Below are 19,031 nucleotides of genomic sequence, written 5' to 3' on the forward strand. Positions count from 1 at the left end.
ACATTAAAATTATCAATTATACTAGACTAACAAAGGTCAGAGGCTCCTGCCTTGTGACAGGCGCAAAAATGCTGTGGGGTTAATATAAAAAAGAAGGTGTGATATGAATGCAAATGGGAGAACTGTCCGCAAGAGACCAAAATGACACAAAAGTTAACAACTATAGGTTATCGTACGGCCTCCAACAATGAGAAAAGCCCCATACTGCATAGTCAGCTATAAAAGGCCCCAAATTGACAATGTAAAACAATTCAAACGAGAAAACTAATGGCCTTATTTATATGATAAAATGAACGAAAAACAAATATGTAACACATACACAAACGACAACCACTGAATTGCAATTATGTTTAATGAGATCTGAATCCTTCCCTTATACACATAGACAATGCAATGAAAACAAAAACACACAGCAATACACAAAGTTAAATCCAGTTTGAAAGAACTTCGAGTCCGTTTTTAGAATAGGTTACAATAACATTGAGACTGCTGTTAGAATAGTTTTTAATCAACCATTTTTTTCTTCGAATGTCATAAGTCAGGAGTGTGCTGTTGTTATCGTTGTTTTTTGTTGTACTTCAGTGTTCTGTTGTTTCACTGTTTTATTGTTTTTTCTGTTTGAGTTGATGTGCTTTCCTCGGTTTTAGTTTGTAACCAAGATTTGTTTTCTCTCAGCGACTTTTGAACAGTGGTATACTACTGTTGCATTTATTAACAAAAGACACTAAAAGTCAACAACAATACTTTTGACTGTATCAATGATATAATTACTATTAGGCTAAATGCTTCAAAATGAGGCAAAATGAAAAAAAAACCTGTTTCAGAGTAAATAAAAACTCGCCTTTCCAACATTATATTCCTAGTAAAATATGTTACACATATGCTGTCTCGTGTACGATGAAAAGTCCACTGTGTTTAATGGAGATTTCATGTTGGTGTAAATCCAGTCTAATATAATAACCATGTGACGTCCTAGAATTATTTCATCATGTATTTTTACACTTAGTAAAACACCCTGATATATAAAAGAAATGTAGATTTCGAATTGGTGTCTATGAGTTAACTAAGCATATTGTGTCTGAAATATTCATTATTAAGATGTAAGTGAATGATTGTATGTGTGTTTAATAGTTTAAATCGGAACATTTCTCAGAAATCATGAACATGCCCAAATAAGTAACGACCTATTCATGTGCTTTGTCGGAAATTTCACCACAGCGTCTTGTGATAAGTTATACATTTTTGATACTTCAAAATGCGTCCTGAATTTCAGCAATTGACTGCACGAAACCTAAAGCTAGAGAACCTTTATAATATGATTCTATGGTTATGATGACGTCATGACGTTAAATCGTGCACTGTTTTCAAAAGCATTGTGGAACATTTAAATGTTGAAGAACAACAACTTCAAACTTTACAGTGTCAATTCTACTACAAAGACGTTAAACGAAATTTATGCTGTTACATCGTAAAATAACTTGCATTGCACACTGGTCTCCTTTACTCGTGCACTAGATCATAGTGTCACAATGCTGATTGAAACACAGATCCTGTAATTACTCTCCGCTTATAAGGAATTGAAAACGCTTCATTTAATTTTCTTTTTAATCAAACTTTCGGAACTGTTTGGTTTTGTTTTGATAAAACATACCATAAACAATTAGAAGTAGTCATTTCATTGTTTTATATAACAATTATGAGAAGAGAAAATATGACTCGGTGTTGTCATATCTTTTTAGCCTTGTAGTTTGCATTCAAATACACAATATATAAGATAGTTGATTTTTTTTTCTCTCCTTTATTTCATGCTATATTTATAGCGGGACCTCTTGTGTGAATAGAAAAAAAAAACCACATTTGAACAAAAACTTAACCATTGATTACTATTTTCAATCTGAATCATGCGTTTGTCTCTCATTTTTCATATCAACAAATATAAAAGTTAAAATATTGCGAAACCTTTAATTTTTGGGAACAGATATATGGTGTATACGCCTCTTATAGCTTACTCTGCGTTATGGGGTTTGCTCATTATTTTATCAGACCGTACGGTGATTTATATATGCTTTCATCTACTTCATTTGATTTGGGATTCGAAGATACTTGGCTTGTTGGTAATAATTCCACATTCCGCCTGTTACATTCTTAACAATCATTTGCAGACAATCAAAGAACATTAAGAAGATCATCAAAAGCGTAACAGAAAATCCCTTTAGCCAATTACTAAAGCGTAACAGAAAATCCCTTTAGCAAATTACTTATAGAAGTGATTGGGTGTGCCCTAGTATCTTTCATTGGTCAATGAAATGCAAGAAGGGATTGTGCGTGCCCTAGTATCTCTCTTTGGCAAATGAAATGCAAGAATTGATTGTGTGCCCTAGTATCGTCATTTGATCAATGAAATGATATCTCAAGAAAAAAATAGTAATTTTCAAAAGATGTTTATTTCATCACTTTTCACAAATATAACCACTACGCCACGAAGGATGGTCACAGTATATATCATGCCAGATATATCTTTCTCCTGCATAAAACATCATGCAGTCTTGTGGGCCAGCATTTGATCCATCAGGTTGGTTAGTACCAAAAGCCTTGTACTTCATCTTGTTCATTTTACCGTTTTGTATCCATCTCCAGTCTCCACCAGGTACATATCTGTTAATGTTCCGCCCTCCAATGTAGAAGTGTAAACCTTGAAAACAATCACGAGTTAATTTCATACCTTGACATTTTTAAAATCAATAATCACCTTAACATAAAAAACGTAACTGTGATGTAAAGAATTACGATGTCCAATTGATTTAAACAAATGTTATGTACATTCCTACGAAATGGTGCGTTATTACTGTGTGTGAAGTAACAATGATCAACATTTAATTAATTGTAGTTCATTGATATGTTTTGGAGTTTAGTAAGACGTTCATTATTACTGAACTAGTACATATTTTTGTATAAGGGCCAGCTGAAGCCCGCCTTCGGATTCGGAAAGTTCTCACTATGTTCAAAACCCATTGGTGACCTTCGACTGTGTTTTGCTCTATGGTCGGGTTGTTGTCTCTTTGACACATTCCCAATTTCCATTATAAATTTTATAATACCAATATATATTAACATAAACATCGAACATGATATTTTGACTACTATATATCAACCAAGGCTGGTGTAAAGTTATGCTTAATTTTAAATTTTGCTTTTACATTTAGAGCATAACATCGAAAACTGACGGGAACATTACAACAATATAGTCTACAATTGACAGGTATAGTTCTTTTTTTTTTTTATTAAGAAACGACAAAATTATAGAATATATACTTAGCTTCTGGATGTTCCAAAATAAAGAGATATGATACAACCTATCATTTAGATACAAACTGACGTGGATGTACGAAAAGATACATTTTATTGTTATAATTATGTTTAATTTGAAATCGAGTTGAATAAAATACCGTAAATTGAGTTATTTTGGTTGTAGTTTTATTTTAGTTTATTTGGTGCCTCCAATGAAAGTGCCAAAATTCAACACACGAAAATAAAATCAACGCTAAAAATTGAAACGCCATAATCGCGTACCAGTACGACAATATCGTAATTGTAATTGTTAGGGAAAATATTATACAATTACTGTCTTTTGATGAGGTAAATATGTAGTTCTATTGCCTTTAAAGAACTGATATTCACTGAGGCCAATGGCCGAAGTGGATATCAGTTTTTCAAATGTCAATAAAACCACATATTTACCGTAATTATATTACGAGAGAAATGTATGTAATGGCAATTATTTAACAAACCCAATTCTACATCGAACGTTTTTTTACCAAATTTATGCACGTTAAAGCATGCGACGTTTTGCGCGGTGAATATACTTTTTCCGCAGGTGAATATGCTCATTTATTCAAAATCCCATTCATATAGAAAAACCTACTAAAATTTAATCAATATGGAATAATTTATGTGATTTTATCTTCCGTATATTTCCTACAATTATACACATAGCCAAAACTGCAAATAAATAGCTGGTATAATTTAAAACCAACACTAAATTTTTTTTACTTAATTGTCAATTTTCTGAAATTGTAAAGAAAACACAACATGAATTTTTATTCACAAATGTCATAAATACGTCAGGTAATTGCTGATTAGACACCGTTATTGGCAATAAGAAAATCAAAACTCTTTCTAATCTTTTATCTTCTATTAATTAACATGTACTGCCAGAGACATAATGATTCGAATTTAAATCCTTGATTGTCAATTGATTAACATGTACTGCAAAAGAGATGATTAAAATTATTTCATAAAAAAATAGATAATCTATTTAAAAAGTGTTTTCAATGTTTAAGATTTTATTTCATATTTTCTTTCAGCTTTGAACCACGATATACGGAATTATTTGCAATTGCATCCGTATCCGATTCCTTCATTAAGTTTAACTTTGTCGTGTTTCTAGTTTGAGAAATTTAATGATATTGTGTCAATAAACGGGTAAATAAAGGCAAATATGAATGAGCTTGTTAACTACTGTTGTTCCAAAATTAAACATATCAATTGGACGAAGCGCCAAAATTACACACACCAAAATAAAACACATGCCTTTCGAAAGAAAACCGCCAAAGTATCCCCACGCCAAAATTTCCCAATTTACGGTATCTATTTTAGCAGTTTTTTTTGCAATAGAAACTAATTAAATAAAACAAAAAAACAACATAGTTAATCAGTAGCGAGATAATGAACATTCAGTTGTATTTAAGAAGCACTGTAAGTACAATAAATCGCTCTACTGGAACAAAAATATCTTAACACATAAGCATTTATACAAACAGTGGCAAACAGTCAAAGAAACTGTTGTTGTTAAGGAGTTGGGTTGAGCGCTTTCAAATCCGAAACAATATTAATGGGCATATTCCAAATAACTACATTATGATGCAGTGGATGTCGTTTGTAACCGTCTGCCATATCTGTTTAATTGATTTTAGCATAGCTCATGCAAATGGTTTATCTTTTGTATGCTTGACCTTCTAGCAAGCCGGGGCCTTTTATGATATACTATACAGTATTAGTTTTGTTCATTGCTGAAGGTCTAACGTTGATCTAAAGCTGCCTATTTCCTCCCCAATGGTCTGTGTATGAAAAGGTGTCTCATTGTTAATAGTATAATAACATTTTCTTAATTTAAGAGGGAAACAAAAAATAAAATGTTAATATACCTGTTTTCATTTGTTGAACTTCATATTTTACCAGCATGGCCTCTTCGAAAGTTTCCAAATTAGCCAGATATGCACCACGTCGTAAACACAATGCCTAAATAAAAGGTTTTAATTTTGTAATGCAAATATTGGAAAGCCTTTTGAAAATAAAAATGTTTTGTGAAAACCCTAAACAAGGTGCTAACAACGTACAACATGTATTAACTAGGAAATTAAATCAAGATTTTTTTAATACGTCAAATAATTGCAATAACATTTGATTATGCAATATATTTGTATGCGTAACCCATTCATGTGATCGGAAAAAAGTAATAAAAAAGATCATAAAATCATCCTAGCTTATTTTTGACATTTACTACTATTAAGCCCGCTCTCCTTTCCTCTATTCTTCATCCTCCCTTACTAATACACAAATGTAGAAGGTAAAATATAACAAAGTATTAGAGCCTAAATACATTGTTTCATACTATATCTAAACATGATTTTTTAACTTACAAATGCTTGATCTGGGGTCGCTTTCTCCCTGCTGATAAAGTAACAGCTATCTCCTATTGTTCGGAATGGATACCTGCATTCATCTGGGAAAAAATGAAATTATAACTACATTGTATATGTCTCCGTATGATCTTCAACTATGAACAAAGATCATAACGAATTGTCGGCTATAAAAGACCCTAAAAAAAGCGAAAGCGTATCACAATTAACGGCCTAATTTATGCAAAAACAAATAATGATAATACGTATGTTGAACAGCGACAAACGACAACCTCTTAATAACTGGCTCGGACTTGAGACAAGCACAAACAGAAACAAGTAGGGTTTAAATCGCTTGAAGACGCAAACCCTCCCCTTATATAACCGGGACAGTTGGGTAACAGTACAACATAAGAACAAACTATAAAAAAAACAGTTGAAAAAGGCTTAACTCATTCGATGGATACAAATAAAAATGTATCTAACAAAAATAAAGAGCGGTCATGGACGGGTACTTCAGCGCAAGAAAAAAAACCCGCCAAATACAGATCTGAAAGTACTCATAGTTACTGACAAAGCCCAAAACAACTAATAGAAAAATAATTCATAAAAAAATAATATATCAATCAATACACATAAACAATCCAAAGAATTTAGTGTAAAGACACCATAAACAGTCAGGGAAAGCAGAACTATGTGCACAGCCATGCTTCAGGTATCGATTGTCACAGATTGTAGAACCACGCATGTGCATAAATGTATATACATTAAAAAGTAATATCTAGTTTGATTTTAATTAACTGATATCAAAAACAATATAATACCATTGAATATAATGTTTAAATATATAATTACAATGATGAAGTGGTAATCTTGTAGAATAAGTTTATTTGAATGATCGGTAAGTTTACCCGCAACACTATTTGACGCTCTGTTAGGGCTGTTCTTGGAAACACTTATGTTTAGTTCGAGATCCTAAATGTTTTCAAATTGAAAAAGTAATTAACATTTATATCTGTTTACAGTTTTAAATATTTGACCTGCTTTCGTTTTTGAAGTTTAAAAAATAAAACCGTATATATCTTTAATTTCAAAGAACTGGAAGATTACTAAAGTATTACGCCTACGCCTTTTGCAAAATGCAAAGGTTAATTTCTTTAATTTTGTATTCATACATGTCATTAATCTTTTAAAACACCGACGTTTTGTGGCTGTGAACCTCCCTTAAAATCATCCATACATTAATTTGCAGTGCGAAATACCATTATGTATGTATATTCATTCACTAATTTATTTTGTCAGAAAATTTATGTTCAACAGCCTTTGGCAGGTCTATGTATCTATAAGAGTTGGAATGGGTTGTTATTATTTTTAAAACCCATTGTACTCCATTGAGAAAAGACTTTGAATTAACACTACTATGTAATGGGTTTCATCATGGCTTTTTTAAAAACTTCAGAAAGTACAAGATTGAGAAGCCAGTAAAACATGTAAAAGCAATCCATTAAGGGCCAGAGTTTCACAAAGCCTTTTATTTTAACCGCTGCGTGTTATAGTCTCCATATCAACGATATACAAGTCTATTATTTGATTATGCTTTATTACAATGTAGATCAGGTACTACTAATGAAGATAGCAATCAACTACAACAGGAAAATCAAATTAAACTCCGACAATTAAACTAACGGTATCTCTAAAGAAAAATTTATCTTTCTGACAAAAGTGTAATACTTAAAAAGTACTTTTGTATAAAAATGTCGATTATGTTCAAAACTGTCGTGTAGTTCATTAAATAAAGCCCTGCTCTTTTTATTAAACAGAATGGATTAATAGCAATTACCCGACAGCTGTGGTTCCACCGTTCCTACTTACACTTCACATGCGGAGACATATTTTACTAGTCAGTATGACGTGTACAAGGATATCGGAATTCAAAACAAGGAGTACACTAAAACACAAAAAATCATCAACAGCCAGTTGTCGGACGGTTAGCAAGGATAAGTTACTTTTCACAGGTTTCCTTTCTTTTTTTGGGAGTAAAACAATAACTTGATCTCCGAATGAACAAGATCTGAAAGTGCCTACAAGGCATTGACAATTATGCTGCTTAGACGTGAACCTATACTAGGAATCTACATCTGCCGAAATGGAATGATAATGAAAACACCACGTTGAATGTTAACACCCATTCTCTGTAACCGTCAACCAAAGTTGGGCACGGGTGGTCACCGATTTTGTTGAAACTTTCTGACAACAAACGTTGATATGAAATATGAAAAAAAGTCTGTACATGTCACCCTGAATTATGTATGGTTACCATGGCAACAGGCTTTAAAATGATGAAAATAGCTGATTTTTGCTATTCACGGCTTACAGTGGCTTATATACTGCATAATAGGTCTGTTGCAGTTTATATCATATCAAATTCTTTCAAATACTTGTTCAGTGACATTTTTTCACTTTTTCTGATATTATACTCAAATTGACATTTTTAATCTAGGTTAGTAGTATGAATTTTAGCATATTCTAATGCAATTATGCACTAACTTTCTTCATATTTTTTGCTGAAACGCATCCATTCCTAAATAAACTGAATAATAGCTTATATTTAAAAAGATCTATATTTTTCATTAATGCAATAATATTTTTGGGGCTCATTAGATTTTTTTCATAAAATTGAAATGAAAGTGCAAAATATTGCCTGATTTATACAAGAGTTATTTCCCTTTTAAGAACTCACCTAAGAATAAAAATAGTAAATTCATGTATTTACCTAAACAACAATGGAGATAGACGTCTGCTACAACTTTTACTATTTTTAATCAGTATTTTATACATTTTATATCTAATTTTAAATAATATCTACATACTTACAACTGTTTTATGATGGCTTGCCAATTTTATATGAATGATAAGGCTTTACAATGTTCAGAGGACATAATTAACTTGAGTGAACATAACTATGATGAACAAGTGGCAGTGTGTACAGAAAGTGGTCTGCTCCCATCACTTTCATGTAATTTAAAAATATGCTCAAGCCATGTTACTATGTATTTGGAAAGAAATGAAAAAAGAAAGAGAAGAAAATTATGTGAAATTCCATTTTTGATAAACTCGCATGAACAGCCTGACGCAAAAAGAAGATCTGACAGAGACATGTCACTGTCAAATGTGGAAGCCATAAACACACTCCATGGACTGGTCCTTCCAGTTGGAACAGGTAAGCATATTTTTTAATAAAATTATCAATTTCTATTTTTTGGCAAAGAAATATGTTCCTTTAGGTATAAGGGGAGCTGTCCCATTTCTTTGCATTTTCGTTCTTTGTCCATACTTAAAAGGCCTTACTAATGAATTACAAGGGTTGTAAAAGTTGTTTTCCCTGGGGAAATGCTGGCCAAATTTTTCACATATCTGGACTTAGTTTTTTTCAGTGATTTTTGTAAGCTATTCCTAGGGTGGGTTGAGGTAAGAGGGGTCCTGATCCCAAAAATCACGGACTAAAAAAACACGAAAACCTCAGGTCCTGAATTGAAATAGATTTAAATCCTGAAATTCAAAAAAAGAATTCTCGGATCTCAAAAGGGTCAATCCGGAACTTAAAAACACCTGATCTGGAAGTCCCGATAAAGGGTCTATCCCCATATAGTGTCAAGCTGCTATATATATATATATATATATATATATATATATATATATATAAATGTACTTATACACTTTGTTCTCTTTTAATTGATTGATAATGTTGCCCCCATTTAAAGCGTATGTTTGCTTTGTGTACGGTTCCTTGCCAGGCAAATACATGCATGTGTGCCTTTATTCATATACCTTTAAAAAAATAATCTCACAATTGCAAGTCTAAAACTCTGTTAGCATAATGAGGACTTTTGAGTGAGTTTTTTTAAAGTAACTTAAGCTATCAATGCAAATATGAATATTTGTCAAGTACATGTATGGTAGATTATGCTCCTTTAAAATATATTGGAAATAGAATGCTGTACTGACCTTAACAATTTATAATGGATTGACCACAAAGTTGCAGGTTAAATGAAGTATATTGAAATTAAATTAAATGGCCATAATGTGTATGGAAAATGTTAATGATTCTCTTTCAATTCCAGGTATTTGCAGAAGCTGTAGAAAATTGTTGCTTGATGGCCAAAACAAATCAGTTAACAAATCTATTTATCAAGAAAAGGTATGTATTACTTAATGATTATGATATTACAATTGATAATTTGGTTCCTAATACAAAACATTTAATTTTTACACAAACCAAAATGGCAAAATTTGTCATCTGATCAGATCATCAAGGGAAATATAAATTATGTCTTGACCTTAAACAATCAGTTTATGTACATGTATAAAACTTATTAAACAATTGTTCTAAGTATAGACTGGAAATCTATTTGGCATAACTGATTGCCTTGACAAAGTATATAAAATTATGTATTTAAAGCATCTTTAAAAGATGAAGAAAGATAAGAATAATAACCCATTATGTAAAAAGTTATTAAATTCATTTTCTAATTTAACAGGTGAGGCAAGTAAAACAAGTGTTTTAAGAAACATTTTAAACTAAGCATAATATAGTGTTTACATTATGATTTTCTGCATGAGTCATTTTAAAGACCTTTATTTAAATACCTATGTATTATTCTATTGTTTTTTCCAGATAACAAATAAGATACTTGATGAGAACAACCTTACTGAAGTGCATAACAAACAAACAAGAAAGGTATATTGTATTATGTTCCAACTTCTCATTACTGCATCTTTTTAAAGATGTTTTGATCTATGAAGTAAAGATCCTGAAGAAGTCATAAACATGAATTTTACTTGTTGAAATCTTTATACTTTATCTAATAAATTGCCTATTTTGTTCTTTAAACATAATTAAAGGTAGAAAAAGGTTTTATATAACTGAGATTGCTAATTAAATAATTTAAAGCATAATGTTGGTAATGGTTTTTTTTTTTGGATTTCATTAGAAGTACAGACTAATCATGATCTTCACTGTCCAAATATATATTTTTATTTTTATTTATTCAGATAGATCAAGTCACAGATTTGGATGATTCAGGCCCAATCAAAAGAACAAGACAGGTAAATAGCTGAACACTTTTAATAAACATTCAGGAGTATGATCTGGTACTATTAATGAAAGAAGTGGTACCAGTACTTCACAATTAGGAAGATCAGGGGTTACCCCAATACTTTCAAAGACATATATTTGAATCAGCCTCATCTTCAAAAATACTGACTCAAACAAACTTTGTCATTCACAGCTAATTTCCTAATGCATGTAGAGCAAAACTGTGTTTAGCTTGCTTGCTTTGTTTGTATATTGTACAATTGTACTTTGAATAACTTCGAATTAAATTTAAATATAATATAAAAGTATTACAGGTTAAACTACATTTATATATATTGTTTTAAGATATCAATCTTAATTTCATAACATGGGTAAACATTTAGACAAACAAAGTTTTACCCTCCAAGCATTAGGAAATTAGCTGTAAAATGAAAAAGGGAATAAACATCCTAATACAGACCTCAACATGAATCATAGGAACAAATATCTTTAAAAGGAAACATGAGAATAATATTCTAAACATAAAACTTAGGAATAAATCTCCTTAACATGAAACACAGGAATAAATATCCTTAATATAAAACATGGCAATAAATCTCCCTAACATGAAACACAGGTATAAATTTCTTTTACAAAAAACATGGGAATAAATATCCTCAACATGAAACATGGGAATAAATATCCTCAACATTAAACATGGGTATAAATATCATTAACATAAAACATGGAATAAACATCCAATACATAAACTATGACAATACATGTCCTTAACCGGAAAAATTGAAATAAACAAAAAAAACTGAAATCAAGTACCTTTAACATTGGGATAATTATTCTAAACATAAAAGGACTTTGAGAATAGTACTAAAAAATCTTTAAATGTCTATTATATGAATAAAGCCCCAAATTAAAGTTCCATTGGGATAGTACTAAAATATCTTCTTTTTTTACATATATATAGGACACCAAATAAAAGCATACAAACCATTACCAAAATACAATGAAAACAAAGATTCATTTAAAACTAATAGACAGGAAGCTTTATCATACAATTATACACATTTTAATCAAATATTTGTAGTAAAGAATTAAACTTTTTATGATGTGTTCTCTTAAATTGAATTTATTACAGACAATTACAGTTAAAAGTGATCCATTTCCAATCCTAGAAGATACATGTAGTCAGGAAACATGTGAAAGTGAACAAGCTTGTTTGAGTCAAACTTCGGAGTCCTCGATTTGTAATTCCATGAAGCTGGAAGCCTTGAACAGTCTTCTCAGTTTTTCAGGTATGAATATTTTTTTTTGTAATGGAACTTTTTTTCATACAATTTGTATTTTAAGGTGATACCTAATACAACAAGGAGATAACTGTTCAAATCAGCTAAAAGTTTTAATCAACTTGTATTGTAAATGAAATATTAAGCTTTTCAATGACCAAAATAAGTGTTTGTCAAATTGACATATAACCAATGAAAGTTTAATGAAAATTGAACAAGCCTAATTATATATTAAGCCAAGTTGTTGGGTTCCACCTTGAATAAGTTTTCTTGGATTTAAAAAAAAATTATGCAACAATGTTTAATCAATATATTGTAAGTAAAATACATGTATTGATCTGCTGTTGATATTCCTTAGTTTATATATAATTTACTTTGATATCTTAAGAGCTACTTTTAACAATATTGGTTAATTTTGTTGGCTGGTTTACCTTTAAAAAAAGCAGTTAGATTTAAGTTGAAATTGTCATTTTTTTGCATCAACATTGTCATAAATACATGTAGTATTTCCTTCTGTGTTTATATTGTTTGTAGATATTAGGTTATTATATTAAATGCGATATTTGATTTGATTTAAGGATTAAGTCCTGTTAAAGAGTTGCAAGGTCAGATAAGTGATGCTAGTAAAAGAACACAGCAGAGATATGTAGAAAAGGCTAGACAGTGCTTTGATGTAATGTGCCACACCATTTGTCCTGGAGGAGGCGAATTTCTCAAGTCAGCTTTATTGACAGAAAATGAAACAGATCAAAGCGAGAAGGTGACCTTAGAGGTACTTGTAGAAATTTACCAACGGGCAGATACTTGGGACCTTCAGAGGCAGATCTTGTCAATAATTGCTGACCAACACAGTTATGATGATGTGAAGAAGGTAAAATTGCAGACTATATATATATCAATAAGAATTTAATTTGATTTCTTGAAATCAGTTTTTATTAAACAAGTTACTTAATTATCACAGCTTATAATGATAACCTTTTACTTCAGGTTAATTGATGTATGCTATTTAAAAAAATGTTGTTTTAAACAAAATATCTTTAAATATTGTCAAGAAAACAATTAAACATAAAAAAGAAATGGCATTTTGTCTGTGGATGTGGATTTGAAATGAAAAAAAAATATTGACCAGTACTTAAAATAGTTTAATTCATGATCATTATGTTTCTGAAAGTGGACACATCATGTTTTACTTTTTTAAATATTTATTTATTTGTTTGTTTTTAGCTGATTCCAGATGTAACCCAGTACAAGTTTAAGGCTGCAAAGAAGCACTGCAAGGAGTTTGGAACTGGAGAGCCTGTGAAGAAAACCAAACAGACCAGGGAAAACTTTGATACTGATCAACTTGAACACTTTATTGATTTTATAACTTCCGGACACATTAAGGATCAACCATTTGGAGATAAGACTTTGAAATTAACAAATGGAGAAATTATTAAAATACCTAGTGTTATAAGAAGTCTTGCCCCTTCAACAATAATATTACAATACACAGCTTTATGCAAAGAAGAAAATATCAATCCATTAGGTAAGGTTGTTTTAAATGTGTAATATAGAAACATAATTGAATATTATGCAACATAGTTAATATAAAAAAGAAGATATGGTATGATTGCCAATAAGGCAACTATCCACAAAAGACCAAAATGACACAGACATTAAAACAACTATAGGTCACTGTACGGCCTTCAACAATGAGCAAAGGCCATATCGCATAGTCAGCTGTAAAAGGCCACGGTAAGACAATGTAAAACAATTCAAACGAGAAAACTAATGGACTTATTCATGTTATTTATGTAAAAAAAATTGCATAATTATCAAAAACTGAACAGATTACAGAAATATAATCAGAGATAGAACTTTAAAAAGTAAGCACACAAATATTACCTAAATATGAATAAATGTAGGTTTACAGATAAAGATAAAGATAAAAAAAAAAAAAAAAACAGTTTTCTTAGATAAAGACTTTCAAATTTAACATAAATCAATAATAAAGTAAGCAGGCGAGACATTTCACCATACATCTTCTTGTGATTTTATTTGTTTGATTTCAATTAATTTTACTAGTCATATATGACTTGCTTCTGAAATTAAATCTTTTCATTTAGGTTCTAGTACATTGTACAAACTGTTAGAAGACTGTGCAGCATTAGTTAGGCGTAGTATTGAAGGTCTGGATAATTTTGTAATGGAAGGTTGTAGGGCCTTCAGAGATCTAGAGTCTGTAGTGCATAAACTGGGATTGAACAATGCTGAATCCAAATCTGTTCTAGAAAATCTGCAAAATGCCAAGCGATATCTGAAGTCTGAGCTTAAGGTTTGCACACTATCGTTTTTAATTGTTGAATATGAATTGTATATTTATAGTCCCAGAAAGACATTGAAAATAATAGAAATTTTTTTTAAAATCTTATTTATGTCATGTATGTTTCATTTTCATGAAACAAGTTTATGAAGCATAATTGTGAGTCAAAAAGTCAAAAACTTAAAATTATTAAATGTTTTATACACTTCATTGAAACTTGAATTAATTTGCCTTCCAAACTGTTTCAGGTACACACAAGTAGAGAGTGTCAAGTTGGAGATCATTGTTTGTCATTTGCACTAAGTTCAACTGAGCTACCATTTAAAAGTTTGTGTGAGCATAGCCATGACATGTTATGCGGAGACTGTGAAAACATTGATGTAACCCTGAGTTTAATTAAAGACAAAGCTGATGAGAAAGTTACATGGGAAAATAAAGAAGCTATTATGTATACAGTAAGATCACTTTTACACTTAGGGTTTTTTGCTTGTGAGATAGCTGTCTACATATTCAACTACAGTAATATTATATTTCTTCGGTGTCCTTTAGTCTCTTGTTAAGACTTGTCTCATTGGCAATCATGCCACACCTTTTTTGACTTAAAAATCAATCTTACTGACACTGGGATTTGAAAATTGATTATCTAGCCTAGTATTAAATATAGCCTACGACATAAATTAAAAGATCATAGACCACCATCATTAATTGCAGATTGTAACAAGTTCAAACTCCTGATACAAGCAAAAATTTTTTTTAGACCAGAATTTTTTTTTTTATCTTTAAAAAGCAACTTTTGAGAAAAAAATCTTTTTAAAAGCATAACATTGTATAATAATTCATGCTTGTTCTGTATAATTGAGTACTATCTATTGGTGCACAAATTGAGATCAGGTCTACAACTGGTCTGTAAAGAATCAGATTCTCAGCTTTGATTGCCATTTTCCTACATTTCTATTTAGGTTGAAGAGTCAATTTTAGCAGTAAAAAAATGGAAGGCTCACATTATTAGATCAAGAAACCAGGAAGAGGTAAGATCGTCAATTGTTGAGGACATGACGCACACTGATGTTGTAATAACTTCAGATTGGGCTATGAAGTTTCTCCCTAGGAAGTATCGAGAAGGTTTGTTGTTTATGTTATAGTTTTAGTATGTAATGTCTTGTCTAATACGAGCACAGTTATGACAATATAACTTGTCACAATGAAAACCATTTAACAAATATCCAGTCAATATCTTAAAGTATGACGAAATAAGGTGTTGAAAACTGATAATTAAAAATAACTTTGTAAATCTCTGCACAAAATTATTAGATCAGAACAAAATATAAACTTAGTCTGTAACTTTTCATGATAAAACAATACACCAAATATAAAATCAATATCCTCAAGCATTATTAAAAAAAGTATGGAAAACTGATTATTTGGAAAAGTCTGTAAGTCCAAGGACCATAACTCCACTCAAAATCATCAAACCAGAACAAAATTTTAACTAAATTTAAGAATTGTTATGATTAAACAAAAAACAAATATTCAATCAATATCTTCAAGCAAAAAGAAACTAATTTGCCTGACTGGACGATGGACAGAGTTACAGACTACAAACCTAAAGTGCCCCAAACTTCTTCAGTTCTGGACTAAAACCATATAACCATAGGGCATCACTATACAGCTGAACAGCCTGATGTATTAGTAATATTGCATATTGGTTATAATTTTTGAAGAGGTACATGATCTTTTAAATTTTTAATGCGAACTCAATCTAACTGATCTGTAATCTCAGCATATTCTCGATGAACAGTGACAGAAAAACCTCTTACAATGCCTTCCTTGACAATATTAACATCTTATACATCCTTTAGTGACAGTAAAGGATATCTTACAGACATTGATTGACAGTGAAGAATAACTTATACACCCTTCAGGGACAGACTCTTGAATCAGTCAGAAAACCTGCAGATTAACAGTACTTACAAAAAGCAGTTAAAACAATACTTTACAATGGGAGAAGATCATCAACTTGCAAGACATTATCTTTAGAAGCAAATTGGCTTAATCATTATCTCCATATATTATTCTTTAGAGGGTCACTGGCTACGAGATACGGTGACTAGTTTTTAGAAAATGCTTTGAGAATATCAAAAGAAAAAATAAGGGTCACCGTACGTTTTTTTCCGGCTAAAATACATAGTAGCAAAACTCCATGTCGATTCCTTCAGAAAATGACATTATAAGTTTTAGTTATCTTCCCTTAAAATGTCGATTCTAAAACATTAATAATCATTCAAATATAATCTACACTTGTAAAAATGTTAATATGTATTAGTTTAAATCATAAAAATTTGTTCTTTTAAATGAAAACTCACATCAGTGTTCTTTATTCCTCATTAAATTTTGCTAAATTTTGATTAAAAATATAGACCATATGTTCTTTGTTTTTTTATAATTCAAGTTGACGAAAGACACCTCTAAGGTGGTACCTAACACTACAGGGAGATAACTCTGTAAAATCAGCTAAACGTTTTAATTACGTTGTGTTGTTAAGGGAATATTAGTCTTCTCAATGATCAAAATTAGTGTTTGTCAAACTATTATATAACCAGTGTAATTTTTCTGATAAATTGGTTGGTTCAAATGTTTTGAAATTTTGATATTTTTGTCAAACGGTCAAAGTAAATACTTTGTCAAAATTTCATGAAAATTAAACGAGCCAAATTAATTTTCGTGAAGGTGTTGGGTACCACCTTAAGTGTTCCAAGGAGAATCTACCCGAAGACAAGTGATAATTTATAACTTATATCGTTTGTCCGATATTATTTGCATTTGTAAATACCGAGTCCTCGGTGTGACGTTTGTACAATATTACAAACATAAACATGATAAAGAGTCTGGCAGTATATCAACAATTTACATCGTAAAGAATTTTACTTTGGAAAATGACATAATAATTGCTTCCGAGATTTTTTTTGAAATTTTCCAAATGAAATTAAAGAGTCAGACTGATTCTTTTTGGAGTCGATTTAAAATCAATGTATTGTTCAAACCTCCTGTAAATCGTTTCTATCTAAGGCGTGGCTTACGATAATTGTATTTGGAGAAATCTATTTGAATTGTGGTCGTCAATGAACTATGTATTTCTTATTCGAGTGTCACCAACGAGTCTTTTGTAGTCGAAATATGCGTCTGATGAACAAAATTATATGCCAGGTAACTTTGTTTTTTTTCTTTAATTGTTTTTGCATTTAAAGGAAACAGAAATATTTTAAAGCTAAAAGCGCTTGGAGGTTTTCGTATTGAGATAAAATCCAAGCAAGCATGTTTTTAAAATGTTATGCGATTTTAATTGTTTTGCTTCATACGCATTACGTCACATTAAAATGACGGAATAATGTTAACACACATGTAAGATAACTGCCTTTTAGAGAACAAAATATTATTAAAACAGTTAGAAATAAAAAAGGAATAAATATTCCAATTTTATCCCTTATCTTGCACGCTGTATATTGACTGAAAATTCTCTTCACAGTCTTAAAGGAGTAGGTCCGGTAAGGACCGATTTTGGCCTCAAATTTCAGTTTCATCTGACGAAAGATTTTGACCACTTTTTAAACACTTAAGTGTCTATTTCATATGACGCAATTAATTTATGTGAAAGATTTTAACTTATTTAGTCATTAAAAACGATCCGATTCAGGCTCAAATATGAGAAATCTACCAAATATGCGAAAAAATGTCACTTTTCAGATGGTTTTTGTCAAAAACGAAAGTGGCCGCATCCGTGTTCATCCTCAATCTTTATATATGTTATGTATTATCATCAAATACAACTTCCATTTCAATATTTTGGATGAACACGAATGCGGCCACTTTCGTTTTACACGGAAACCGTCTAAAATTTAACTAAAATGCTGGAATTGTGAAGATTTCAGTAATTTAGCATGAATAAATGGTGCTAGTTCTCAATATATGTGCATTGTATTGTCAAAAAGAGCCCATATATAAGTAGCAGAACCTTTCTACTATCCAATAAATGACTAAAAGTTTACATTTTAACAATTTTGTAAAACTGCTATATTTTGGGGCCAAAAAGGGGTCTTACTGGACCTACTCCTTTATAAATGATTGTTTCGTAACATAAGAGTAAAATAACATACCAGAATGTCTTTTTGCATGGCTCCAAGCAATCATGACGTCACCGTACAGGACAAATAAACTAAACGCAACCACAAACATATTCAGCATGTTTAGTAGAATGAAGAATGGAAAACAAAACAGCAGGATATTGATTTATATAGAAATCAGCTTAAATTTCACTTAATACATGTAATCGTTGCAACAGATGTTTCTCTTGTTTTCAAAGTATCAAATTTACATAATACGACATATTTGATATATATTACAATGTTGGTAAAATGCTACTGACGGTCATGTGCCTAATAAAATCAGAACATTTAGCTGTTTTTTTTTAATTTTCATTTCTGTTTAGTTTGAACACATAACTTTTGCCGGTAATGAATTATATTTTTCTATAGGCAATTCAATTCTTTTCAGACCTCAAATCTCGTTCAATCTTACAATGCTATAAATACAAACTAAAAATATTTATCTTTCATAAACTTTAAACAAATGTTAAACAGTTTAGAAAAAAGCACAATGCAATGTTTATGGTTAAAAAA

The 19,031-nt window shown here is 30.7% G+C and overlaps 2 protein-coding genes across 2 annotated transcripts; one reads left to right on the forward strand and one right to left on the reverse strand.

Annotated features, from left to right (window-relative positions):
- Positions 1-2,425: 2,425 nt before the first annotated feature.
- Positions 2,426-18,636, reverse strand: LOC143058415 (C-type lectin domain family 6 member A-like). The gene is made up of 4 exons (XM_076231907.1): positions 18,510-18,636; positions 5,700-5,782; positions 5,205-5,298; positions 2,426-2,692 (listed from the first exon to the last, which is right to left on the reverse strand). The coding sequence occupies exons 1-4, from the start codon at positions 18,595-18,597 to the stop codon at positions 2,451-2,453; spliced, it is 507 nt and encodes a 168-aa protein (XP_076088022.1). The 5' UTR covers positions 18,598-18,636; the 3' UTR covers positions 2,426-2,450.
- LOC143059305 (uncharacterized) lies at positions 14,242-16,264 on the forward strand. The gene is made up of 4 exons (XM_076232784.1): positions 14,242-14,370; positions 14,607-14,813; positions 15,318-15,480; positions 16,218-16,264. Exons 1-4 carry the CDS (start codon positions 14,242-14,244, stop codon positions 16,262-16,264), a joined length of 546 nt encoding a protein of 181 aa, XP_076088899.1.
- Positions 18,637-19,031: the final 395 nt, after the last annotated feature.

The sequence above is a fragment of the Mytilus galloprovincialis genome, chromosome 14 (genome assembly GCF_965363235.1).
Source record: "Mytilus galloprovincialis chromosome 14, xbMytGall1.hap1.1, whole genome shotgun sequence".
NCBI classification, from domain to species: domain Eukaryota; kingdom Metazoa; phylum Mollusca; class Bivalvia; order Mytilida; family Mytilidae; genus Mytilus; species Mytilus galloprovincialis.